This window comes from Phasianus colchicus, chromosome 14, assembly GCF_987193195.1.
Source record: "Phasianus colchicus chromosome 14, bPhaCol1.hap1.1, whole genome shotgun sequence".
In the NCBI taxonomy this organism is placed as follows: domain Eukaryota; kingdom Metazoa; phylum Chordata; class Aves; order Galliformes; family Phasianidae; genus Phasianus; species Phasianus colchicus.
Window position 1 is genome coordinate 16,820,122 of NC_143449.1, and position 27,930 is coordinate 16,848,051.

Below are 27,930 nucleotides of genomic sequence, written 5' to 3' on the forward strand. Positions count from 1 at the left end.
AGGCACCTCTATGGGACTGAAACCAAGCTGATCACTAGAGCTGCTCTGCCTCTCCAGCACTCTGTGCTGCACAACAGCTGCTAGGTGCTCTGTGGGTAAGAACAGCATGGGGGTGGGAGGGACCCCAAACCTTTTTAATAAGGATGACCACGCAGCTCTGTGTGCCTCTGCTGAAAAGCAATACCAGACTCTAAGAGGGACATCCACACCTCTGCACATCTATTAGAAATCCAGAACAAAACGCACGACAGAACAAGCTTGTGAAAGTTTACAGAACTTAAATATTTATTTTTAAACCATTTAAAACCCCCCAAAACATTGAAATAAGCTTCATCTATAAACAGATTTACAAGACTAACAACTACAGAAGCTAGAGGAGCACTACAATTTGTTTCTGTGATGCAGTTATTCTGTAAAGCTTCAGATCAACTGTATTTACAACTTCTGCTGCTTTTACATTTATAAAAATATTTATTTAATCCATAACATTATTGTTTTCAAAAACTATTTCCAGACTTTGTTTCTCAGATATAAATTCTAATCGAATTTCAGTTATATAGCAGATGAAAGTTTTAAACAGAAACACTTTCTTAAAATTAAAACAAGGAATTAAAAGTAATTTCTTTTTTTTTTTTTATACAGTGTAGGCACCATTGAAAATAATTGTCCTTGGCATATCTAACCACCATCTCTCACAAGTGTCCTTTATATAAAAACGATGTAATGGCAACATTTGACTAAAAATGCAGTATTTACTTGCACACCATTACTTTTTCAATATTTGGCAGATATATTTCAGATTCTTTAAAATGACTTTTGTGCAAAAACAAAATGTGCAGGTCTGAACCATAAAATAAACACACCCAGCCTTTATCAAAAAATAAATTTACACCAACAGTTCCACAGCTAAGTACTGAAAAACAATCCCAGTTCAAAACTTCAGCATAATATACATACTGGGTTGAAACAGAAAGAAAAAAAAGAACAAAACCAAAACAAAACAGAAGAGATTACCCATCTAGCAGTACCATAAATATATAACTGAAAGCAACTTTATAGTCTTACCTACTTTTTATGAAAAAAAATCACTCCGTACTGCACAGTACTACCTGTTTGTGAAAGAATATCTATAACTCAGCTCTTTGCATATTAACTGGTAAATACATATTTAAAATACACTTCCAGAAAATTATAAACAAATTATGTTGATGTACTGTATTTAATGTATTTAAGAACAAAAATGTGTATAAATATCTTACAGGAGAAACAACACCACCACAAAGAACGCTGGTGTTACGCTTATACCTGCTTGTGAGGTATGTATCATGCGACGCTCGGCTTCTCTGGCTCCCTTCCACCCAGGTATATATAGTCAGAGCAGAAACATTAAATTAAATTGGACTTCAGGTTTCGTCCATTATTGCCAAAAGCCCCACCCCCTCAACTGTATTGCTTTAATTTTCCTTCCATGATGATGTAAGATCGAGTTACTACTTGTTCTAAAAGGTAATACATATACTGTACATCAGGATATACCTGTTGCTACATATCACCTGCAAACTATTGACATATTGCTCTCAAATATATTTAATCATAGAGCTGCCTAAAATACTGTACCAATTTAGAATCATAGTAGATACTGTTGCAGGTTTATTTTCCAGGGCACGATAACTATATGCTGGTTGAAGCAGGTGCTACAGCAATAACCTTGCCACTACGTTTTGAATACGCTCGTGAAAAAGCTATTTTCTCTGAAGCTTGTTAGTGATTTACAAAAGTTTAACTCATGAATACAAAAGACCTGTACATCCCTGTGTACAGGAACAAAATAGCATCAAAACATACTGTACTTGCACTTTCTATTAACTAAAGTAATGGTTATTTCTAAAAGCAAAACTGCACCTCAACTTTTATCAGATTAAACAGGTGAAACTACAATATTAAAAGTTGTTCTTTACAAAATAATTTCCTGAAAATATAAAACCATGTGCACTGCCACAAAATAGTTGAGTAGGTTCTTTCAAATCCTCAAATCACCATCAATATGTTGCAAAGATCCAAAAGGCACAAGGAGCTCATGAGCTAAGCACTGCCAAGCTTGAAGTAGTTTTGGTGGGTTTCACTGGGTCCATACGAAACAGCAGTCAATTATGTGAAGTTTCTTAGGATGAGTCATTAACAGAAAATCTACGGACATGAAAATGCAAGGAAGAGTGTTAATTATTATATTCTGGTGTGGCAAACAGCAAGTAACTACCTGTGCATCATTAAAGTGGTTAAGTGCCTTCACCTCATCCTAACTGCTCAAAGGAAAACAAACAAGAAAATACACACTTAAAAAAACATTCCCTAGAAAGATAATGGAAAAGGAGACTCCTTGACTTACTTGCTATAAACATGCTTAAGATACAACTGCAGGCTAAACTTAAGGAAACAAAGTATGACAGCTACAATAAAACTGAAGTGCTAAAAGACCAGAAAAAGTCACTGTTTCTTATTAGTTTTTGTTTCAATAACCAGAAGTGTTCTGTATGAACAATGAAGCTAAAAGCTGAGCCCTATACATAACAGATCTTTCACTTATCAAAAAACTGTACTGCAATCTCCCTAACACAAGTGCCCAAAATCAACCAGCTTTTCCCAAATGGAAGTGCTTCCCCCCACCACACAATGCATACAATACTAACTTACTTCTGAAATTTCTCCATAAGTTTCTTCACCATCTTATCTGTGATCCCTGGACATGTTGCTTCTGCCATATTGATGCTTTTTTCAAGTTCCTCAATTGCTTTCTTTCTGCTAGCATTATTTGTGTCCTGCTGTTTGAGCTGAGTAGTAAAGCAAATGAGATAAAGCTTACAGAATTCGTGAACACTCAGACAATTAATTCAAAAAACTAATTTGAAAAGAAAACTTACCTCAGCAAAGACAGGAGTGATTATCATAGTTAAACAACTCAAGGTTTTAACAAGATCTTGATCCTAAAATTAACAAATAAGGATATCAGTATGTTCCTATGCAGTACATAAGCTGCATTTAACACACCATGTGATTTTAGAACTTCCTATGAATTCAACACAGCCCTTACAGTACACCTCAAAACAGGCTACAGGACATCAAGCATTGTGATGTGTAAAGAGATGCCTGATGGCACTCAATATATTGTAACAGCTCAATTTACTCTCTCTAATATTACATCAGAGTTCAAAAAAAATCATATCTCCATGAATAGACACTATTAGTATGTGATATCTTCTGAAGTTAAGGCTGACAAAGTTAACGGATATATCAGTAACAAGCATTATCTGTTGAGGTACAAAAAGGCTGTCAATTCATATGAAAAAATGTATAGTTACAAAGTCTTAACACTACCTTCCTTACGATGGCTACAAAGCCATTCCTTAGCAGAACTCAGACTACATACCGTCCCATTCTGCAGCTTCTTTGCATCTGGTTTCTTCCGAACTGTAGTAAAGCTCCACTCAGGATGAGAGTTGTTCTCTTTGTTACTTGACTCCCTGAAGGAAAAGGATACGATGTACACAACACCAGTCACAACATAATGCTAAGCAGCCAGAGGTAACCCAAATACATAACACAGAATCACAGAATGGCCAGGGTTGGAAGGATCATGAATCTCCAACCCCCCTGCCACAAGCAGGGCCACCAACCTCCCCATTTAATACTAGACCAGACTAGAACACATCTATAAGGATTATTTCTATATGTCTTAAAATAAGAAAAAAGCACGTATTTAAAACTTAGGAAACACTATCTCAGAGACCAAGCTGAAATGCTACCAAAGCAACAAAAGATGCTGTCTATCTCTAGGACCTCCCTTCTCCAATGGCATCCCAGTTATCTGGTATCCAGAAAAACCAAAGATTTGCAGAGGATATGTTGTTCTACCCACATTGTGCAAACAATACTTCCAGTTATGATTCAGTACTTTTTGTATAACCACTAGCCTCAGAGTAGGAAACACACAGCACTTAAGCAGAACTGAAAATGAGTTCAGAGGTTAAAAAAAGTTTAGAGAACAAGCACATAGCCCGACTTAAGCATTAGCCTTTAGCTTCAAACAGTTTTCTTTAAAGAAGCCAATGCAAAACACAGAGAACAAAGCTAGATAAAGAGACTAAACTGTGAAAATTAACTTACGAATCAGAACCATCGGAATCACTTTCATCACTACTATGTCCCTCTGCTTTCCATCTCTTAAACCTATCAATTAGCTCTGTCAGATATGAAGTCTTCTTGGCATTTTTCATAATGAATTTGTGCTTCAGGAGTTCTTTTGCTGTAGGGCGCTGTGAAAAAAACAAAACACTGGAATGTTTAACGTTATGCTAGCATTTTATGACTTTAAGTGTTAGCAGGGAAAATCTGGTACAACAACAGACTCTCAGTTCTAACACATACAGCATCAGGAAATTAGTAGAAACAGGAAGTAAAAAAAGCCAGTAATCCATATTTACAAGCACTCTAAAAATATGACCAAGTCACACAGACTATATTGCTTACCCTTCTATGCTAGAAAGTACACACCCAGGAAAATGACTAATCAAGTTTCTCCAATGCATTTCCTTGTAAGCAGAATTCAGACAGAAAACAAAAGTTCTACCAGGGAAGAGATCTAGGATTCCTGTTGGGTTTCTCTTCTGACATTATCTTAGCTTTGCATGCATTTTGGGAAGCTGCCTTTGCCATCACTTCCTTTGTCATTCCTCCTCCCTCCATTACTTTAAATAAAAGAGGCTGGGGTGGAGAGAACTATTAAAAAGCACTGTTGCTATTTGCAGTCAAAATTAGTCTCTAGAACTATTTTAGTCAACTCTGATGCACTACATCAGCAAAATACTTGACAAACATGCATTAAGAAAAGAGACATGAGCATTTCTACACACATTACAAACATACACACTTATCTACTCACAAATGTTGGATCCTTATTCAGACACGCATCTATGAATTCTTTAAAAGGTTTACTGAATTCTCCTAATAAAGTTGGAGGATTGTTTTTTGGAATGAGAAACAGAACTCTCATCGGATGCATATCAGAGTTGGGTGGCTCCCCTTTGGCTAATTCAATAGCAGTGATTCCCAATGACCAGATGTCAGCCTGTGAAACGGAAAAATTACTTTCAGTACAAAGTTGAATGCCATCATAACAATGATGATTTACTAACTGAAATCTGCATCTATATAGTAGAATTAATTCTAGTCTCAGTTGATAATGCACAAGGATTGTTTTTTATACCCCAAGGCTATTATTCCTGAAGACATAAGCAATTTAATCAGTCTTTAATAACTTTGACTAATGAATACAACATAATATTCTTGCACTGTTGCTTTCTTCCCTAACAGCCTAATGAATTTAGCTAGGAAACAACCAACAACTCCAGTTAGACCTGAAACATCAAATTGGAAGCAGGAATTCCTGAAGAATCATGAAGAGATACTGACTTTACCTAAAAGACAAGTTTTGTTAATGTCTCATGAACTATGAAATCCTCTTTCAATTTAGAGGCTTCTCCCAAGTGAAATACAGACTCTCTGCACTATTTTCAGATGAGTTATAAGGAGCCATTAAAATCACTATAAGCGTTTCTCATTAAAAACTGCCTAGGAATGATTTGACTACACATGGCAAAGTTGTAACAATTATAAGGGCAGCTTTGAGTTACAAGTTGCATTTCTCTACAATATTCCTTTCCTATTCAGAAGAACTACTAAAATATCTCTATTTAATACTGAAGAATTACAGTAGCTCATTGTTTGTTACTGAAATATCATAACCAACAACTGTAGGCTAGAAATTAGTGTGTCCTGTCCAAAACCCTTCATCTGTTGTATCCGAAGGCTTGGAAAGAAGGGGGAAAGGGTACTGCTCTTGCAACAACGTTGAGGAGACAAGGAAAGCAGGAGATTAGATTGTGCAGAACGTAAATGAAGGGGTGGCACAGCTGATACAGGAAAACCGGAAGATGAATTATTTTAATTTGGATTGGAGAACCTGTTTTTAAAACAAGGTAGCTTTCCCAAAATGCCACAGAATGAGTAACACAGTTATAAAGCTGAAACCCTACACATGAAAATTATAGCTGAACGTACAAATTCCTTACTGTTATCCCTCATATGTATACACATTTCTTCAAATCTGACTCTGGGAAAGATCTCTGTGGATCTTTAGAACTTCTCAGATACTCAACAGGTTTTTTTATTAGGGCCCATCACAAGTACAGTTACAGACTTACTATCTAAGAAAAACACTACAAAAAGTTACTTTGTACATACCAAGAGGTTTAGCTTTCTGGATGCATGTAACCAGGGCAGAAAATCTAGTATCAGCACTAAAATACACTGCCATTTCACTAACCCCATGCCCTAAACCATCTCATGGGCATACACACAAGAGAAATAGGAGTACTCCCTCCTTATTATCATTTTTCCTTCCAGTACTGATAGAATTAGACAAAAAAACAAAGCCATTTATGTTAGATCAGCAGATAGAGAGAAGAGATCCTCTACACTCATACTTACTTTGGAATCATATGCTGACTGCTGGATAACTTCAGGGGCCATCCAGAACGGAGTTCCAACAAAGGTATTCCTCTTAATTTGCGTGTCTGTCAACTGCCCAGCAACTCCAAAATCAGCAAGCTTAACATCACCTTGCTCTGATAACAAGACATTGGCAGCTGTCAAGAGGAAATAATACAATATCTAAGTCAGAATGCTGTTCTACTTACTTTTAAGGATTTTAAAAAGATGCATTTTAAGTGAACCTTTTATATCCCTGTGAATCTTCTTCTCTGAGTGCAGGTAGTCAAGACCTTTCAGGATTTCCTTTAGCATAGTAGCTATCTGGAACTCATCAAAAGGCCCAGCACGAAGCTTTAGAGAAAACACACAGTAAAATCATTTTAGCCATATCTAATTTCTGCCTTATTATTGATTTAAATCAATCTTAAACTTGAGACACTTTTAATTTAAAGAGCTAATGGAATTCATAAAGCGAAGATTCAATTAAGTAGCTTAGTATTCTACCAGAAAAAGATGCCATTAGAATAATTATCTTCACATCTCCTCTATTGATAATACATTACAAATTCTGTTACTTTTCCATGCAGTACACACTCCCCTCAGCATGCAATACCCATGAAAAGCTAGAATTTCCCAAGAAGTTTTACATTCTTACCAAACACAGCAGACCCAATACTGCATTTAAAATGAGTCCATTAAGAAGCTGTTTAATTCAAAATAAAACTAATAAAAGTTTTTTTTAAAGTTGTTCCAATATTTTTGATTCTATGCTTGCTTTTGCATTATGAACATAATGCACAATTGTCAAAGCTTTGCACATTAGAAAACTATGTACATAAAACAGAATAATTAAGATGTGTAATTCTGCTATTTAAAAAGCACACAAAAAACTCACAGCAGTGAAATGGAGAACAATAGAAACATGAAAAAGTTGAGGTTAAGTAAAGGAAATAAAAATTAAGTTGCCCTTTAGAACATTAAAACCTAAAACCACTGAGCACTACTAAAAACCCCCACATTACTTCATTATTTTCTGACAGTCCAAAAGAGACTACAAACTATGTAGAAGTGTTAAAGAACAAATTCTCTCAGCCTATTTCTCAAGATGACCAAATTCCCAAGCTACAAACTATTACATGCTACTCATAATTCCTATGCTTTTGCATTCCTAGAGTAAAGCTGATATGATGTAATTTCATAAAGTTGAAATAGACTTGTGAGGCTAAGCACATACACAGACCCTTGCAGACAGAACCACTGCTAGCAAACATATAATTAACACCATTCTGTAATACTGAAGACATGATACTTCTCCTTCAGATCACACAAAGAAGGCGTTATATTATCTTGCAGGAAAGGGTGGGTCTCATAGCTTTACAGCTGAGGTAGAGCTGTACTGAAAATATGGGGAAACCACATCCACATACAGTGAACCGTGCTCTTGCACTGCCTAAGCTACATCCTTCATGAATGCTCCACTATCTGAAATAAAAGGCACTTTCATGTTCAACCAGGATTTCTGAAAGTGGAAAACTAAACACCTTTTGAGCAGTTAATTTTAACTGCACTCCGTGGTGACATACAACGTTCGTTCCTGAGATCCTATCCTAACAGAAGTATTTTGTATGCAAGTGTAATGAATAACCTGGTGGTGGGGCCCACAGAAATACCCCCACCCTCCCACAAGTTCCTCCTCACGTGGCAAACAGTACTTCTATACTAAGAAAGTATTAAGAAAGAAAACTACCACCTTGCATTTGACTGAGAATGAAAGTTTCCTCATGCTTAGAAACAACCGATAGGAACAACAAATAGAAAAGACTCAACTCAAGGCACCAACATGTGACAGAACTATTATACAAATTAACACTTCTTGAAGCATTACAATGTAGTGCTGATGTAACAGTGAAATCTGGACTCTGTTACCAAGAGATACATAAAACCACTCCATAAGTTTTACTAGGACTTAGAATGCAAATAATCATATACTTACGAGATCCAAAGCTGACCCTCCACCCAAGTATTCCATTATTATCCATAGTTTTGTGCCCTACAGAAGAAGTGGGAGATGTTAGAAGTCCAAGGGTACCATTAAAAAAAAGAAAATGTACTTCAGTGGAGTACCAGCCAGCTGTTAGGAGAACACAATCAGAGCCCCATGAATTACCAAGTTACAGCTCCTGGGCAAGACCCAAACTCTACAAGAATGCTCATGTTTCTGAGGTCTTTACATCAGACATTCCAAACCAACCACTAAAAGGTCAGTGATAAGAACACCACAGTTCCCCTAAGTTATACTTTTTATCTAATTATCTTAGATTTCACAGGGTTTTTCTTCTCTGTTTTGAATTTGAAGCAATACTTCGAAGTCCTGTGTTCCTTTCTGTTCTTCATGCCATGCTACTTGGATCTTTATACTGAGAGTTATTGTGCTTTCTTTATTGAAATATCTCAGCTGCAGTATTAGAATTCAAGTTCTTCCAACAAGGGTTTTCTAGATGCTGCTTTTGTCCTTTGCGAGCAACTGCAAGAAGTGGCAGATTAATGTAAACAGAAATGGAAAGATTTGGTACAAGATACATAGAGTATGTTTCAAAAGCAGTTTCCCAACTGCTCACCAAAATTCCCTCACATTTCAGAAACAGAAACCTAGAACAGTAACCCATAGGTTAATGCTTAAGAAATTACTAGAATAAAAACACTTATTTGAAAAACACAGCTATCAGAAATACTAATGTAGCCCAAATACCATGCACTCTTTCTAAGTAGGAAGTATTTACTAGCACTAGTTTCTTACAGCAAAGCACAAGCTCATAGCAGAAGTCCTTTTTAAAGCCTCTTGCATTCACATTGTACTCTGACCTACCCTATTTCCTGACTAGTGATAGAAATCTAAAGGAAACAACAAGCAAATAAAGGTGCAGTTTCTGGAAGTACCACATCCAATTATGCGAACAAGGCACACTCTGTTAGATTTATACTAAATTTAAGAAACATGCAATTTATGAGAGTCTATTCCAATATTATGAGATCAGCAGGGAAGGGTTGGCTAATTTTAGCAGTTTTTATAAAGCCCAACTTTGTCAGTTGAGAAGACCTGCAAGGAGCTCCAGTTTAAGGCAAACATTGTGGTTACCAGACGTGTTTGGAGCATTTGACCATTACGTGAAAACAGCAGAAGGTGGAAATGAATAAGTACTGTGTTTCTGAAATAATGTCTCAAAGAAACTGCTGCTATCCAGCGTAATCGGGCGGGGATATTTTCTAGCCAAGCATGTACAACCTTTTTCCTAGCTATTTTAGGTCAGCCATGTATAAATAGACAATGTAGAACAAACAATATCTTCAGATGGCCTCAAAGCTTTGCTGCACTAAGTGCTGTACAGTTCTGGATGTTACTATAGGAATTTTCCATACTAAAAGCTGAGAATAACTTCAGGCTTGTTTTAAAAGCAAAATTGAAAAATAAAAGCAACTCAGGTGTGTTCAGTAGTTGCAAGTTACAGGATGGATAATTAATTCCCTAGCCCAAAGGCTACATGGCACAAATAAGGAAAACAATCCACGTGTTTTAGTCACCCAGAGATGATCACTCTCTATGGGATGAGACAGAAAATACAGCTCACGTATTTTATCGAGGTTCACAAACTGGCATAACTAGAACACACCAGAACTGAAGTAACTCTCAGTAACTTTAATCTTTCTCTTGGATAAGCCAATAAGGCAGTAATACTGACATGAGGACAACACTTCAGCACCCTAGCATATCTTACACTGCTACACGCTATCATTCTGAAGGGCACTTTCCACAATCTATGTTTTATTTAGTGAGGTATGATGTTAACTGCAATCAAAGTGCAATCCTGGATGACAAGTCAAATTTACATGCTCACCTACCACAGACAGGAATGTCTACAAACATCTATATCAGGATTTAAGTTATCGTGCATCTACAAAAGCTCATCAAAACAGCTGCAACCTTGCACAACTACACACTTAACAGCAAAAGATGTGATATGAAAGGCAAAACCCTTTCCTACCCAACACAAATGCATTCACAATGTCTTCTTTGACTACATGTTTGTATATCACCTACCAATGCTTACATCAAATGCAAGACATCCAAATTTAAGAGAGAAAATGAAAAGACTAGCAAAGCTTTAAAATTTATTCAACAGTAAATTCCCATTTGAGCTCCAAAGTTCAAGATACAAACGTATCCCATGTCTTCATAATTTGGGAATTTTGCACCTTTTTGTTTCACAATAATGGAAAATTAGCATCAGTTCTACCTCAGTGGTAAGGAAGTAGACCTTATCTTGTATCAATAGTGTTTTTAAAATATCTACTAACAGAAAAATAACACTACATTGTTAGGTAAAAATATTTAGGGGCTGTCTGTATTTTTAAAACCACATTTACAAGTCAAACACGAAGCTGTAGCTAAAGAGCAGCGAGGCTGCAGAATATAAGAGTATCTTATATAGCATCAGTTGAACTGACTAGGTTACAAATTAGTAAGTCAAGTAATTGAGATAAAGACACTCCTTCCTCCTCCTGTTCAGTTTCTGCTTAGCAGGAGGAGCACTGGGAAGATCCTGCATGTTGCTGGTAAGTCACAGGGCCCCTGGGACTGGGTCACTCCATTCCTGTTAGTCACAATGCTGGCTCTGCATCCTGACAAGCAAGAAACTAAGCACAGTGTAAAGCTCCAGAATATTTAAAAGACTGTACATAGAGAAAAAACTTCATCTGAAAAACTTAACAATTAGAGAATCCTCACAGTTAACACATCTTATTTAATGTTTTCATCATAACATTCAATTATCAAATGTGCTTTCTTACAAAGGAGAAGAGCTGAAGCTGACTGGGACTTGATGGCAGTAACCATCTGCTTATTCAAAGTTCAATAAACTTGGTTACTTTTAAATACTGAAATACACCTGTGCTCTTTTTGCCCCACCTTTGAAAGTATTTATAGGAGCTATTTTCAATAACCTTTATGTATAAAACCAACAAGCCCATTTGATCACTTTTGACAAGATCTTGGTACTAGTCAGAACCACTGAGAACTGCTATTGCTCTCAGCAGCCCAGGACTCTGCTTTCTATGAAATAATGTGTCTTAATTTTCAGGATCTAGCCTCAACATTCTTTAACCTTTAATTATAAAGTCATTTTGTACAAAACCATACATACTTCACTGTTTCCAGGAGAAGTCTAAAGAATATGCAGAACAAAATACTGAACAGTTGAATACTAAGGCTGACAGCAGTTCTAATTTTTTATTAGCTATAATTCTGAGAAGCTATAACAACTTTAGTTTTTACTTTTAAGAATAGACAGACAGTACTCTCAAAATACCTGTTATTACCAAAATTGGAGACAGCATAAAAGATTCTTTAGACACTTCTAACAAAGCCAATACACTCTCCCCCCCCAAGGAATCTCAAGCTGGAAGACTTAGTACTAGCAACCAAGGATAAATCTAGCCTAAGATACTAATTAGGCAGGGAAGAGCAAGCAATACAATTAACTGCCACGGTAGTCTGGGATGAAAAACATTCCTGTGATTTTTTTTAAGGGAAGTTTCTTTTTAAGGGAAGTTTCTTAAGGGAAAATAAACACAATTTCACAGACATCTCTTCACCCACAGAAGCCTTCCCCAAATAGTAGAGGTACAAAAAAAATCAGGAAACCAGCATTAATCTTTCAGAATACAACAAAAAGTACCCAAACAGCAGTAAGGAAAGTAATGCAGAATTAACACACTCTTGCATTTGCCAGGAATTTTTAAAGAGCAGAAAACCCTAACCAGGAGCTAAAAGTTATATCCAGCCATTCTGTCAGTGCTATACATTTATATACTTTCAATTTTTATTTCTGTGGGGTTCTGCATTGCTCTGCGTGTTGATTTGATGTTTACTTTTTTGTTAAGCTTGTTTCTTAAATTATGCCTTAGATAACACTTCAGAGTTATATAACCACTTTGTACTCTTGTCAGTTCCACTTTGTTTCAGGCCTACTATAATGCATGATTACAAACATCTCCACACAGCACAGGGTTTCCTTGCATATCAAAGAAAGGTTTCTCTTTTTTGTTAACCTAGCTATGAAAACATATTTTTCCTTCTCCAAAAAGGCACAAAGTTGTACTAGAAGTTGGGAGGAAAGAAAAAAAGAGAGAACCTCTTTCTCCATGTAATTTTACAAAAGCAATAGGAATCTTCTGTCAACTCCGTTCCTTTTGTAGCCATTTTGTGAAAATCTGAGCCTTAAAGAGCAGCAAAAGGAGCAGAACAAAGTCAACGCCATTCAAAGGAAAAAAATAGAAGTCAAGTTGATATGATAACATTTCCTCAGTTTTAGAATGTTTCCTTTGCATCATTCAAAATGGGCTGACACGTTGCTAGTAAATATCTGTGCAGTACCATACCTTACCTTTAAATATGATCCATAGTATTTCGTTACATAAGGACTGTCACACTGACTTAGAACTGTTATCTCTTGCTGTATATCTTCTATTTCATCTTCTGCTTCCTCGAGGTCTATGATTTTTATAGCAACCACTTGCTGTGTCCGATTATCAATTCCTTTAAAGACTTCACCAAAGGAGCCTTTCCCAATGCGTTCCAGTTTTGTGAATAATTCTTCTGGGTCTGCTCTATGATTCTAGAGAAAAAGTTAAAAAAAATAAAAAAGATATGAGCTATCTTAATTTACTTCCAAGTTATTAGCCCTCATTAGTTCCCAAGGAACACATCATCCAGATTTATCATCATTAGAGGGCTCGTATCAGATGAATTTATTTCCCATACCCTAACTTCTAATTCAGCTATTAGTTACAGAATGTATATTATGCAATTATGTCAAAGGCAAATGATTCCCACCAAGGAAAGCATCAGGTACAAATCTCATTTCCCACATAACGCTTTTAAAGGAAAGAATAGAGCTGTTCTTAATATTAATCCTGTCTGTGTGGTAATTCAGAAGTCTGCAGAATGCAATTACTGGCACAGAAGAGCTAACATCATTACCCACGTGAATGAGGCTGGGCTCTCCTACAAGGCCAACAGCCTTGAGCAGACAAAGCTGCACTGCAAGTAATACAGCACAGAAGTAGCTGCAAGAGGACTGCTGCACCTGGAGCCCACCAGCAGCATCCTCCACCCAAGCACACTGAGCTTCTGAAATCTGCTAAGATGGTGCACACATAGGGCAGCAAAAGGGACTGTGAGACATTCAAAGGAGTATGGATGCAGAAATGAAACTGAAGCACTGATCAGAACCAGCTGATATCACCCAAACATGCATTGGGTGGGGGAACACAGCACCAGTCAGTACAGCACTCCTGAGGACACCTGGTTTACTCTGAAGGTAAACTGCTCTAAGATCAGCACTGACATCATACAAAGATACTAACACTTCTCATTCAAGCAAAGAGGGGGAAGAGAAAGGAAGAAAAACAAAAGGGAAAGAAGCAAATTCTCTTTTTTCTTTCAAAATAAAGCGTATTATATGGCTGCTTGTGTATCCAAAAGCCTCCACAGCAACTTCTGATGGATATGGATGACTTGAACTATAATTTAAGAGCACTGAACTTTAGAGCATAGGAAATCTGCAGAAAGATGAATTTAAGAGGCAAAGCACATGTGTTAACAGAACAGCCCGTGCTTTGCAGAAGAAGTTAAATACATTACCAATTACAAAAAAACACAACAGGATTTTGAGAAGGATGACCTCTAGCACTTGCAGCAGCTTTGCTGTTGTTAACTTGCCACGAACAAGAAACCTCTGCCCAAAGACCCTCTGATTCTGATGCCTGATGTCTCTCCTGCATCCCTACACATCATGCTTACCCAGCAGACCAACTCAACTGTCATGACAGAAGCAATCATTTTGGCAAAAGCAGCCATTGTGCATCTGCTGCATGATTACCCTGCACAGCAGAATACTCCAGTACCAACACGGAACTCCACAAAACATCTTAACATCATTGTCTTGGAAATAGGTGCAAAAATCTTCACTGGGAAAACAAAAACACTGCTCCTCCTTTGACTGCAATAAAGCAGCAATCTCATTGCCTTATCGGCCTCGTACCATTCCCTTCCTTCTATCAGGATCAGAACTTATTCCACAATATGGTGAGATGAATCAGGGAGCAGATTTAGCTAAGAGTTAACCATATGATTTGTCAAGTTTATTTTCAGCAGAATCAATTCACTGCTCATATATACGAAGCTGTCATTTGTGCTCTCACAAGAGGAAGGAACATTAAGCAGTATGGCAGATCTGTGCTGATCTGCGTAACTGAATTTTTAAATCTTGCAAATACAAGAAACACTACTGTGCCTGGGCGATACATTAAAGCAGGAAGAATTAGGAATTTCTTCTTTGCCCACAAAGAGCTCTTTACTACTCTGATGCAATAAAAACCAAAGAAATACACAAGAATACACCTTCAGAAAAATAACTATGCATAAAATTGTTCCCCTCCCCAAATATTGCTAGATCTACTGATAAGCAAATACACAATCAAAGTGAATGATGAGAACTATTTTGACCTGAAATCTGGGATAATTACATGACAATAAATACAAAGAGAAAGAAAGCAACTGTAGGCCTCACGACTATTATTTAGTTAGCAAACTAATGTATTCCTGAACGACAGTGGCAACTGCAGTAAGAATAGATACCCAGTAATTCTTCATTTACATTTAAAAAATGACATGAAAGTGTAAAGAGAGGATTGGCAAAACTTTTTATTAACCCTAAAGCAATCAGCTGCAGAAATACTAGCTTTATTTTGAGACATCTTGGAGCCTGCGTCTCCCATTCAAGTTACCTGGTACCTACTGCTGGATTTGGTAGAAAACCTGTTGAACACTTCCACATAGTTAAAAGAAAAGCAACGTGCTGCCAGATACAGTCACTGATCCAACCTTGACAGGAGCCTGACGAACTCAAAGAGCAGCTCTTAAGGTTTCTCCCCAAGCAAAATGCAAGCAGAAAATTCCTCTGCACTCCTCAGTAGAAACACATGCCATCCCACCCTACCCACCACCCACTTAACAGTCAACAACAAGGCAGGCCTCAACTCTCACCCCCAAGCTACTTCAGGTGAATCGGAGCTTTTAAGGCTATCTTAACTTCCAGCAATTCCTAATGCCATCATGTGGGAGTGCTGCAGTACAGGGAGGGATGGAGCGTGGCTGGATATCCTGACACACAGCACTCCATGTGCACCCATGGGAGAGTGGAACAAAGGCACATCAGAGGTGAACAAATGGTGTGGAATTACTAAAGGAAAAAGGCAGATCTTTATTCTGAGCAAATTCTTTTCCTGCAAGCAAAGCCAGCTTTACAGCTTCTGCTATTCACCCAAGCTGACAAATATCTGTAGGATACTCCAGGACGAAGGCAAGAATTTCTCAACAATCACGGCTAATATTGAGCTAATTTCTCTTGGAAAGGCTTCAAACTAAGAACACTCACATTACTTAAAACACAGGCTTAGAACAAAGCTGCACTGTGAAACAGACTTACCTTTACCTTTCTTAATTGCCTTATCTTTCTGGCTACTGTTCTAAAGTATTCCTCTGTCTCATAAAAAACAAAAAACTACAGCAAACTATTTTTTAATCGAAGACAAAAAGATGTAGCAATGCCCATCTTCTCTCTCTCAGTACAGAGAAAGATGGAGATATTTTTTATGTAAATAAAAAATGCGTGTACATATACCAGCAACATCCACCACTGAGATTTTGCAGCACAACTGTCAGTTAAGCTTCTAACGTGCCCAAAATTAAAAATCTAATACAACTAACACCCCTGAGCAAAACTGTTACTCTGTGTGCTTTCGCTGAATAGGTAAGAGGTTTAGAAGCTTTGAAAGTTGCCCACGAGTGTGCATTATTATTTTAATTGGTTTCTATGGAGAGTCAAGTCTGTTGGACAACAGATGGTATCAGTATAATAGCGCATGGACTCCATCACCTCTGATAAGGTAACACCTGTAAGTGGACAAATCAGCAAGACTTGGCTCCTCTCACCTCTAAGCCTGCTCCCACAGGCAGAAGCAGCACCAAATATGACAAGCTCAGGCATATACACATGCCAGCTTCAATCTAGCCAGCATGAGTAACAGCACCGGTATCAGCATGACAACACAAGCCCTCTGCACAGCTCAGGAAGTCCACCATTTCAACAGCGCAGCACAACGACACAACCTATACTAGTGCTTACCAAAAACTCTCCTATCCTTCTTTCCAACTCCATGCCATTACTGTCTGGGTTCACAGGCAAGTGTGTGTACATACACAGAGTCCCAGAATCACACCGTAATTTGGCTAGGAGGGGATCTCAAGAGGCCCCACTGTCCAGCCTGCTGCTCACAGTCCCCAGATAAAAACCTCCACAGCCCAACAATTTCTGCCAGCATACCCACAATAGCTGCTATCAAGCACTCTGCCAATATGGCTTACATAAGCATTTTCTTTTTAATAAACACAGCAAGGCAATGCCCTGGCTAGATTCAGCTACAGGACTGACTGGCTGACTCACCTTCCTATCTCTCTCTGACCCTTTCATATACCTGCTCTCCAAATTCTGTGTTCTTCCTTTAAAACAAAGGTAAAGCACGCTGCAGATTTGACTTCCAAGATTATACAGGCTTCTAATGATATGAATCAAATTATGGTAAATTATTCAGTAATTAAGCTGTATTATAATACTGAAATACAAATGAACAACAGGTAGAAAAGGATAGTCTCCACATAACATCTTATTCAAGACCTACAATTCACAGAACTGAGCCTTCTTGTACTCAGTAGCCTTTAACAAAATTCCTTAATGAATCTTCTTACAACTGGATGAAAAACATTAGATGTAAAGTATCTTAGATGCAAGCCATTAGCTCAGTTTCAGTCCAACTAATTCAGACCCAGGATCCTCAAGGTTTCCCAGAGCAAATAATTCAGCATAGTCACATTAGATTCCTTCTAAGCAGTCATCAGTGTGAAAACACACACTATTATCTCAGAACTATTTCAAAAACCTGAATCAGAAGCGCTGTAACGTTATGTGGATGCTGAAGCATTTCACAGTGTTTATTTGGAATAGAAGTTCCCTTAAAATTGTAGGAGTGTTACAGAATAGCTCAACTAGACTGGGAAACATTGCTCAAGCAGTTATGTGTACGTTATGTAAAAGATAAAGTAATTAGCTCAGAAGACTTAATAAAAGAAGACTAGAGTGTCTACCGTTTTCCAAGTATCCCCTCCACTGTGGCCCTACCATGTGGTATCTTCGGCATTGTCATTAGAATTACCTGCGTAATTTCAAACACCTCAAATAATTTCTAGAGTAAAGTCTGACCTTTCTAAGTCTGCTAGAAGTCAAGGGTGAAATTTAAGGAGAAGAGCCATCTTACAGAAAGCTTCTGGAGAAGTCTTATCTGTTGTGCAGGCCTGCAATCATATTAGCATTAAATGCCAGATGAAGAATACATGCAAGCTTTGCTGCTGAAGCCAGTGTGTACTGCACCATTTCCCTTAAGTCCCAGAATTACAGCTGACAATAAAATAAGCTAGGCATCATAACTGTTACTTCACTATTAACTGCAAACTCTCTAAGATATCCTACAGTCTTAAGATTACAATGAATAAGAGACGTGGTTTTTAATATCATGCTATTGACTTTGGAGTCACTTCACCTATTCTCAGCATTGAACTGACTAACAAAACACTGGATAGAGCACACTGAAGTCACAGGTAACCAATTTATTCACAGATATTATCTATTCTCAGGGAATAAGTTACCTGTGAGTTTCTGTTCTATTTAGATGCAAAAGAAAATTGAAAATATGTGGGAATAGGATTGGTGAAACCAACAGGTTATGGGATTTTGAAGTAATGTCTCACTCAGCAGATATGCCAAAACATCTTAATTGAATTTCTTTTCATACATTATCTGCACGCAGCTTCAGAGATTACCTAAATTAGAGGCCACACACATTCTATTATATATCTCTATATCCACATACTTTACTTCCATGTTTCACCTGCATCGGGAATGTTTTACTTCTTTACAAAACAAAGCCACAACAGGTATAGAAAGACTTTAATTTCTAGATCTCTTCTTCACCCACGTATTTTCTCTTAAATGCATATTACAATGTAAGTTACGCACACAGTGCCACAGGCTTGTATATATATACATAATACTAAAATAGTTTGAAGTCAATGAAAACACAGGTGCAAATCCATTATCACTTACAAAGAATCAGGAAAAGAAAACCTGTAGACATTCACAATAAGTGTGGAGCCTGCAACCATTTTTTTCCTCCATCTTGTATGCAACTCTGGCTTCTCAGTGACTTCTGTAGGGAATTCAACTCCGATATCTCCCTGCAGTCCTTTCCAAGACTCCAACATCAAGATATCAGACACTTCATTATGCTCACCAGAACTGTATGGTAAGTACTGAAGTAAAAAGTGACTTTAAAATCAAGTTGTTTTATTGTCAAAGTATCAAATCTTTATACTACCTAACTTTTCTACGCTACAGGGAAAAAAAAACAGACTTGAGCTTTGCTGTCCTTGAGGGGGACCTAAGCTCTGTTACACCCTTAATGATGCACCTCCTTTAACTCAAGGCCAAGAGTCACTGTTGGGTTTAGCAAGGGCCTGAAAACACTAGTGTAAAACAAAAGCAGAAACCTACAGGACTGTGTTTTCATCACACTGGCTATAAGGCCAGCTGCTTGTCAATTCTTACGACTACCAGTTTTAAATACCAGCTTTCCTTCTTGCCCAGTCTCAGATTTTTAAGGGAAGAATCATCTTCATTCTCCAGCTCTCTCTGACCTGTGACAGATGCATGTTGTCAGTTGCATATTGTGCTGAAAAAGGAAACGACCCAACTTCCCATATTCTTAGCTATTCTCCCACTTCAGTAGCACAGCATGAAGCAGCTTAGGGAACAGGGTAAATAAGCAAAAAGCTAGAGGAACAGTACATCTACTATAGATGAGCCCTTTGATGCTGGCAATTATGAATTGACCCCAATTGTTTACATATTCTGCATAGAGGAAAGACATAAAAAGGAAGTTCTTGTGCCAGAGAAGTTTTATGTAACTTACAGTTAACAGTGTCCCAATTAACTTCCATTCTATATACAAATACCTTTTAAGCACACAGTATCATTTAAAAACAAAAATCCTCAAACCACTGCCTGTCCTTCATTTGCTTCCCATCTGTGAGGAGCACGGCCTGGCAAGGGGGAGGAGGGCCACAAATTACATGACCAGATCTGCACTGTAATTTGCAATAAAGAGGCCCAAATGACAACACTCTACAGCTAGGATGTCTGGGTGTGCTTTGATGCTGACAGAAGTCAGAATTCAACTGATGCCTGGATCGCCAAGTGTTCAAATTCCATTCTGTATTTTATTATGGAATTCACCAAGCTGCTCTTTCCAAACAAATGTAATCTCCTTTGTTGAACAGAGCAGGACAAATGACTGCTGAATGGATAATTAAGCCACCTCAATGAACTGCCTGTACATGAGAATCAGAAGATAGAAGACTATTCCAGTTTCTCACTGGAAAAGAATATTTCCACTTTTCCTATTCCATGAACTGCTTTGAAAAACCTAATCTGCAGAGAGATTACAAAAGCCACATCTAATGGGAACACGGAAAAAGCACCATTTATGGGCTGCAGCCTCCTTGCAGTGTATGCCCTTCCTTTCAGCCAGCAGCCTGCTTATCAGTACACAAACAATTTTTTTTCCATTTTTGCCACACCCATTTAAAGGAACAACTACGTCACAGCTCTATCGGCAGTAAATTATATAATTTAGACATCTGTACTATTTTTATAATACTTAGAGGTTTAGCATCTGCAACTAAATTGCATCGCTACCCAAACTTCAAAGGCCTCCTCGCTGTTCTATCATAGAAGCCATTTCAGCATTCATTCTGTGCAAGTTAGAACATGATATACAGATTTCCCTCCTGTAAATAAGATTAAACTCATGCTATAATCCAGATGGAACAAAACAAACAACAAAATCCAGCTTTTTAAACTTGCTGGTTCATAGACCAGAAAGCAGCAACAAAACCTTAAGTTAAACACAGTCAAGTATCCTTGTTAAGTCTCTCTACTAAAATCATTGCTTTTTTTCAAGCTAAACAAAATTAGAATGTGACAGAAAAAACACTGGCTGGAAAGGGATAGCTCCAGAACACTGCATGTGGGTAAGGAGCAAGCCAATAACTTTATTTCACATGGATAGTTCTCCAGGAATATCCACTGCAATAAACCCCAAATGGGAACCCACAGTTAGGGGATATGACACCATTCCTTTAGTTCTGGAAGGGACCCTTTGGAGAAACACAGCAGTCTTCTAGAATCCTGCATTCCCATCCTCTCTTCAAGGCCTCCTCTTCAATACAGGCCCTTGATCACATCAATCACAGGATCTGAAGCTACAAGAAGCACACAATGAAAAGAACAGAAATAAAACTCCCAAATGAGCTACAAAGGAAGGAAGAAACCTTCCCCACCAAGAACCAACCTGGCCATTTCAGGGAACTCCTTTTTCCCCAATTCTGCAGCACACTCATAGCATGGCAAAGCAACTCATTACATAAAATGCAGAGGGAAGGGGTAGGGGAGGAAGAAAAACACCTTAAAAAAGAAAATCAGATTCTTCTTGCCAACTAGGCTGGAATAAAGCTGAGCAGGAATGTAAAAGTGTTCTTGCTGTGAGTGGTTGCCAGATAACGCCTTCCTAGGTGAGAGATCAACAGCAGTGATCTCTGCCAGTCTGCACCACCACACCCAGCCTCTGCCCTGCAGGAGCTCTCTGCCAACGCTGGCACTGGAGCTGTGTGGATCACCTTGCCCCTCCACATTTCTCTACATGCTTTCAGGTCGATTTGCATCAGTGGAAATTCAGCCTTTTTTGCTCTGCGCTTTACAACACTATTAGTCATTCCAAGGTGAATGGGTTTTTTTTCCCTGTATTCTACATTCAGCTCCCAGTGCAGAAGCCTGCAATGAAATACAGCTTGACATCTAGCAAAGCACAGATAATAAATACCCTCTGATAATCCTCCATCCCCTCCAAGTCAACGCTATTCTAATATTCAGGACATACCCCCAGTTGAAAGAAAAGCCTGCAAAAGGCAGACAAGGTGAGGAAATACAAACATTGAGGGAACAGATGGTTCTTGACTCCTGGTGCATGAAACCAGAGCTGTCACCCTGGGCTCCCAACATTCCCACAGCTCAGGTGTGAAACCTGCAGTTAACCAACAGTTCTCATTCATCAGCGCATACAGAATTCATGCAGACCCAAGATATGTAATTCCACAAGGATACACTGCCTCCACCAAGACCATTCAAATCCACATTTTTTGGCAAGACAAACTTTGCTTCACACTTCTAACACTCAGCTATGAAGGGAAGCTTTGAAGAACTGTAATCAAGAAAGATCTAAGCCAAAATCTGTCCTGAGCTACAGACCTAAACAACACTCAGTATATACAGTGTATCTCTGCAAAACCACATGCACAAGATGAAAAGAAGAACAAGACCAGCAAGATACTGTTACCTTGTCAGACCCTCTATTAACAAATTCACTGATTTAGTTCTTTCTGTCCTATTTATTTAGGTAGCAGTCCCTCTGGCAGAATGGTTTTTAGTATCACCAGATGGGCACCTTTCTCACAAGATTTAAGTTCCTCCTTCAGAACTAAGGATCATGTTCAGTGATCCTCATCTAATCAGCAGAACAGTTTCTAAAAGAACTGCTGAACTAATGAATTTAAAGAACAAACGACAGTTCTTTAAATAGAGTTTCAGAACATCAAGAAACCTGGTGAGACAGGTGAGAAGGAATTTGATTGCCAATGATTGTTATAAGTTGGAAAGAAATAGCAGGACTTGCATCAGTGGCTCTGACTTGATAAATACTTCACCAACAGTTTATTCCTGCAGAGAGAATACATATAGCCACTAATTACAGCATACCAGAAAATTACGTTACAGAACAGTTTCAAAGCTAACCTTGTACTGTTTATCTCCTACTCAATCCCCCCCCAAAACATCCATGAACTCTTCAAGTGCCTGTCAGTTATTAAACTCAGGTTTTTTTTCAGCCTTACAAACCACCTCTTAGCACTTTTCACAGTTTTTGACCCACTCTAAATCTGAAGCTAATCACCAAACAATTGACACAATCACTAACAGGTTTTTAATTCATCCTTTCACTTTTGGGGAAGACTGAAAACCGTATTTTCAGGGCACTGAAAACAATGAAAATGAAGATAAGGTGCCCACCTTTACTAAGATGTTTGATAGGTCTCACACTAGAAATACAGCTGCAGAGGCACATTTAGTCATGAGCTCTTAATGGTGTGCCACAGTTATCACAGATCTCTGAGAGCAGTGGGCAGCGCAACAAGCCCTGCAGGGCACGGGTCACAGGTCTTCATTTTCAGGTGAATCTCTTCAATATTGAATTCAATAAAATAACCTCTACAGAATAAAAGTAACAATTAAGTGTATTTTTAAAGCTGAACATCTGGTTTTAGGCATATTTAAAAAAAAAAAACCTTTTGAGGGAAATTATTCTCTGCTCAAAAGTGGTAGTATCAGATGGTGCAGAAGAGCAAAGCAATTAAGGTGAGAAGAGTCAAGTTTGGCTTATGTATTCCCTGCAGCTTCAGCAGATTTGCTGAATTTCAGGTCAGTGCACTTAACGAGCATATAAAACTGTAAAATCTGCACCCAAAAATTACCAGTAAAAGACTGCTGTAGGTTTTTTCTTCTCAGACTGATAAAATATCTGCTGAATTCCAGTTGGTTATACCTACATAGCTTCCACGTAGCAAACATTTTCCAAAGCTTGCTCTATCCTCCCTTGATGATACTAAGCCAATGTAAGTATGACTGAGCTCTGCTTTTCTTTGTCATCAGAATAACTTATCAAAGTGCACGAGATGGAAGAACCAAGCTCAGCTAATGAAGCCTGAGCTGAGTTAGCAGACTGCTACTAGGTATGATACAGCTTGTACAGCAAGCACAACAAGGCAAACAACTGCAGTGTTAAATTCCACAAATGTTTTCATGTGATCTACTTGAAGAAGCAAACAGGCATGCTCTCCCTATTTTTTAAAATGCTATCTTCCTGCAGCCTGACTGTGCTGTGGCTCAAATACCTTAGTCCAGTTTCAGTTCCTTGATTTAACTGCCAAAACCCTAGAGCCCACCCTAGCTCAATCACAAGGAACCCCTCTTTTGTAGGCACCGTGGAAGTCCGACGGCGTCCTGCAAGAGCTGGACGTCCCACTTTTCTCTAGTTAAGTCACGTTTCTAAATAATAGAAGTGTAAACCCACTGCAGAACTGAGTGCAACTCGGTTCTGAGACAGTAGTTCATCAACAGATCCTCGAACAGATCCTTCCTCAAAAGGTTCAAGATCCTCCAATGCACACCCTCTAAACATTTAGGTATCTGACAGTAATGAACTGTCTGCTCTTAACTAAGAGACACTCCTGAAACTACAATGAATGAGGCTTACTAGAAACCTGACACACCTCCAGACTATCTTTAGGCACCACACAAAGAGCGCATTTCTACAAAGGCACCCATTTATTTATTTATTAAATCTCAGCCCATCACTTCCAAATCTAAAAGCGATTTCTCTTTTCATCTCTCTATACCCATCTAATAACCAGATGTTAACTGATCTCCCCCACAGCATCCTGCAGGGACAGGCTCTCCAACTGCCAGGCTCAGGCTGCGCACTGAAGAGCTCTTTACAGCTGGTCTGTTCACTGAGAGCAAAGCTCACCTTTACGTTCAAGTTTGTATTTAATCAAGCAGTCCTTCAATTGTGAATCAGAGTACAGTGGCTGACAGGTCACGTGCTCCTGGCTGCTCTGCTTTTAGAGGAAGTTACGCTTTTTATTGCGGGATAGTCTGGATGCCAGTAAGAGCAGATCAGGTCTAACCTTTGTGGCTACACTCAAGACTACTGGATATACCAACGAAGCCATAAGAAAAACAAAAAGTTAAAAAATATTTAGATGAGTAGAATAGCAGAGGAACAGAAATACAAAGCCACAAATTGGGTTTCAGAAACACATAGAGACAAGAAACACAAATGAGAGCAGAATCAACACAAACACGAGTTAATTCATATTTCAGACCTGGATTCTGCACAACAAATTGGAATAGGAAAAGTTTACACGTTGAAAAGTGTACCAGTTTAAATAAAGAACTTATTTATGTGAAGTTCCATTGATGAAATCTATAGACCAGCCTGAAAATTCAGAATGCTGACAGTAAAGTTCCCCCACTGTCCAACCTTAGAAAAGCTGTCACTCATTCGTACTAATGAATTTTGGAGTAATGTGTAAGATGCTGTCAATAACATAAGCCCACGAGAAGACACATCAATCTGAACTGACATACTTTACATTTCCTGATAATCTGAAACAAACAGAACCCTCTGTACCACAAAAACTGAATAAGAGCTTCAACCTGACTCATTTTATACATTTGAGTTCTTTGACCATACTAAACAGGCTTAGAAGTTTGAGTGTTGAATATGTTCATATCATACAACTGGTGCAAACTGGGCCTTTCCAAGTAAGTGATGAGGAAAAAAAACATTTTTAGGAAACTGTTTGCACAGGCATGAATTGTTGGGTATAACATCTGCTTTTGTCAAGGACACAAGACAGGTTAAACAGAATGCAACCACTAAATAAACACATAATTCTGTAACTATTCATAAGGGCAGCAGATAATACTACCTCCGGGTCTTCCGTTGTTGTCATACTACTCACAGGCAGAGTTCAAGTTGACCAAAACAACTCTATGGGACCTTCAGTATTTTTGGATATAAAACATTTAAGAGATCTTAAAGCAGTCAGAAGAGCTTTTTTAATGCTTCAGTGATAAACTGGCAAAGTCTTTTTGGAGTCTGATTTGTTTGTTTGGGATGGAAGTCATAGAATTACAGTAAAACCGAAGGATTCATACCTGTAACACGTTCTCTGGCAAATTCTATTTCAGCTGTTACATTCAGTGAAAATACATCCCTCAACACAGACTACAAACATGGAACTTGACACTACATGCACTTTTGCACAGTGCTAGTTTTAATATAACTATTAGATCTTCCTCCTTCACAGGCAAATCTATTTATTCCTTCTTCAGTTGCCATGCATTCATTTTAACATTGAGCAGATGCAGGGATGCTTTCGTAATCACTTGGATGATCTTGAATGAACAGTTCAAATAAGTATTAAAAGGAAGGGAAAAAAAAAAAGTAAACTTTATACTTTAGACTACCACCCTCTGCCAGAGATTTTTTGTTTGCTTTCTTAAACTACATTACAGTCCCTCTTAAGGAACAGCGAGGTGAGTAATTTTTCACCAAATCTAATTTCTTTGCATTATAAGATTGTTGGGACTTGGGTAACAGCATTCATCAAAAGTCATCATAAGGAGCTATTTCTTAATTCTATACAGCTGCACATATCTAACAGTTAAAGAAAATAGAGAAAAAGGATTTTACACGTACTATATGTTAAGAGATTTGGGTTAAGCTAACAGCACTAGAGAAACTATTACATAAATGTTAGTGGTTTAACAACAGAAAACAGGATCTCAAATAATTCTCAAGGTCCTTTGGTGGTGACAAGGCAGCCATGGAAAATAGGTCAGCAATAGATCAAGTAGATATGACAATAAGGAGTTGATAAATTTGGATTTTGAAATAGAAGTCTTCCAAATACAAAAACATTAACAGAAGACAGAGGATAGAAAGTGTGGCTTACGTCATCTTATCTCAACAGAAAGTCAGTGGAGAACCAAAATTTAACTGATTTCAGAAGGCCTTCAAGTTACTAGAAGTGAAAAAGGTAAACCAAACCTCAGCATTGCAACCAATGCAAATCAGCATAGAAGTGGTCTTTATACATCACTTCTACACTCTGAAAAACATGGAAGATACCCAACCAGAAGAAATTTTAACCTTCTGAACCTGCTGAACTCCTTGTATCTCACACAGATGTATCATAAAGGCTTCTCTGTTATTGGTACTGAGAAAACCCCAGAATCCTTCAGCTGCGGGGCAGGTATGGAGCTGAGAGAAAGCCAAAAACGCTGACGGAGCTGCCAGCCTCTGACAGGCCGAAAACAGCACCGAAATGAGCTCAGCTCCTTGTTGTTCGATAAAGATCGCTGCCCAAACTCACACGAGGCTGTCCAGCAGAATAAGAATGAAGAGTCAGAGGTACCCCAGCCCTCCTCCGAAAAACCACTTACATACGGCACGTTCGTTTGTTCCAACAAGTTCCACAAGCACACGAAGGACACCGGGCCTCCCTCCCAGCCAAGGAGAGGAGGCATTTTCTGACAGATGACGGCTCCCAACGGCACGCAGCACAAACATCGGCTCGCACCTCTCCCCGAGCACCAGGCCTTGCCGCAGGCAGGGCTCCGCTCCGCAGGCCCGTGTCGGTATCGCCACTTCCAGCGCACTTCACTTCGTTTCGCCTTTCGCCAGAAGCCCCTCCGCGCTCCGGGACGCGGCCCATCCCGAACAAAGCGGCTCAGGGCGCTCAGCCCGCAGGTACGCGGCGCCGCGGCTCCTCCCCGGGCCCGAGCGACCCCTCCCGCACCGCCAGGGCTCCGGCCCGCTCCCAGCCCCAAGCCCCGCGAGGCCTCCCCGTTCCCAGGCCGCCCCGCTCCGCTCCGCCCGCGCTCCCCCGAACCCAGCGCCCCAACGGCGGCCTCCGCGCGGCGCCGCTTCCGGAGCCGGAGCCGAACCCGCCGCCTCCATTTTGGGACCGGCGCCGCTCGGAGCTCACCTGCATGCCGGGCACTTGCACCGCCACGGGCGAGTGGGCCATGGCGGGCTGCGGCGGCCGGGCGCCGCCCGCTGCTCCCTCCTCTCGGCCTCCCTGCTGCTGGGCGGCGGCGGCGGGGCCTGGAAGGACAAAGCGGCGGGGAGCGGCTTCAGCGCGGGCCGCGCTCCCTCCTTCCCTCCCCGCGCGGCCCCGCCCGCCGCCGACTCACCTCGCTGGGGCCGCGGGGCCGAGCTGCGCGACGCGGGCGGGGAGGGCTCTCCTAGCGCCGCTCTGCCATGCCCGCCGGGCTCCCCGCGGCGGCCCTGCCCATGCCCCCCTTCCCGCTCCCGAAGCGGGGACGGCGGCTGCTCGGTGCCCCCCGGGTGGCGGCTCTCTGCGCGGCCGGGCTCAGAGCGCCATATCGGGCCCCGGGCGGCAGGAGGAGGAGGAGGAGGCGGCTGCTGTGCGGCGGCGGCTTCTTCCGTCTCAGCTCCGGCCTCGTGGGGCGG

At 39.6% G+C, this 27,930-nt stretch overlaps 1 protein-coding gene across 2 annotated transcripts; it reads right to left on the bottom strand.

Moving 5' to 3' along the window:
• Positions 1-258: 258 nt before the first annotated feature.
• On the bottom strand, positions 259-27,930 carry STK26 (serine/threonine kinase 26). 2 transcript variants are annotated; one of them, XM_031594206.2, is made up of 12 exons: positions 27,651-27,930; positions 27,443-27,561; positions 12,987-13,217; positions 8,540-8,596; positions 6,789-6,897; positions 6,544-6,701; positions 4,937-5,122; positions 4,162-4,310; positions 3,425-3,518; positions 2,919-2,981; positions 2,692-2,828; positions 259-2,187 (listed from the first exon to the last, which is right to left on the bottom strand). In XM_031594206.2, exons 2-12 carry the CDS (start codon positions 27,482-27,484, stop codon positions 2,163-2,165), a joined length of 1,251 nt encoding a protein of 416 aa, XP_031450066.1. In that variant the 5' UTR covers positions 27,485-27,561; positions 27,651-27,930; the 3' UTR covers positions 259-2,162. The 2 variants fall into 2 exon arrangements, with proteins under 2 accessions (XP_031450066.1, XP_090006507.1); XM_090150381.1 differs by lacking the exons at positions 27,443-27,561; positions 27,651-27,930 and adding an exon at positions 26,898-27,330.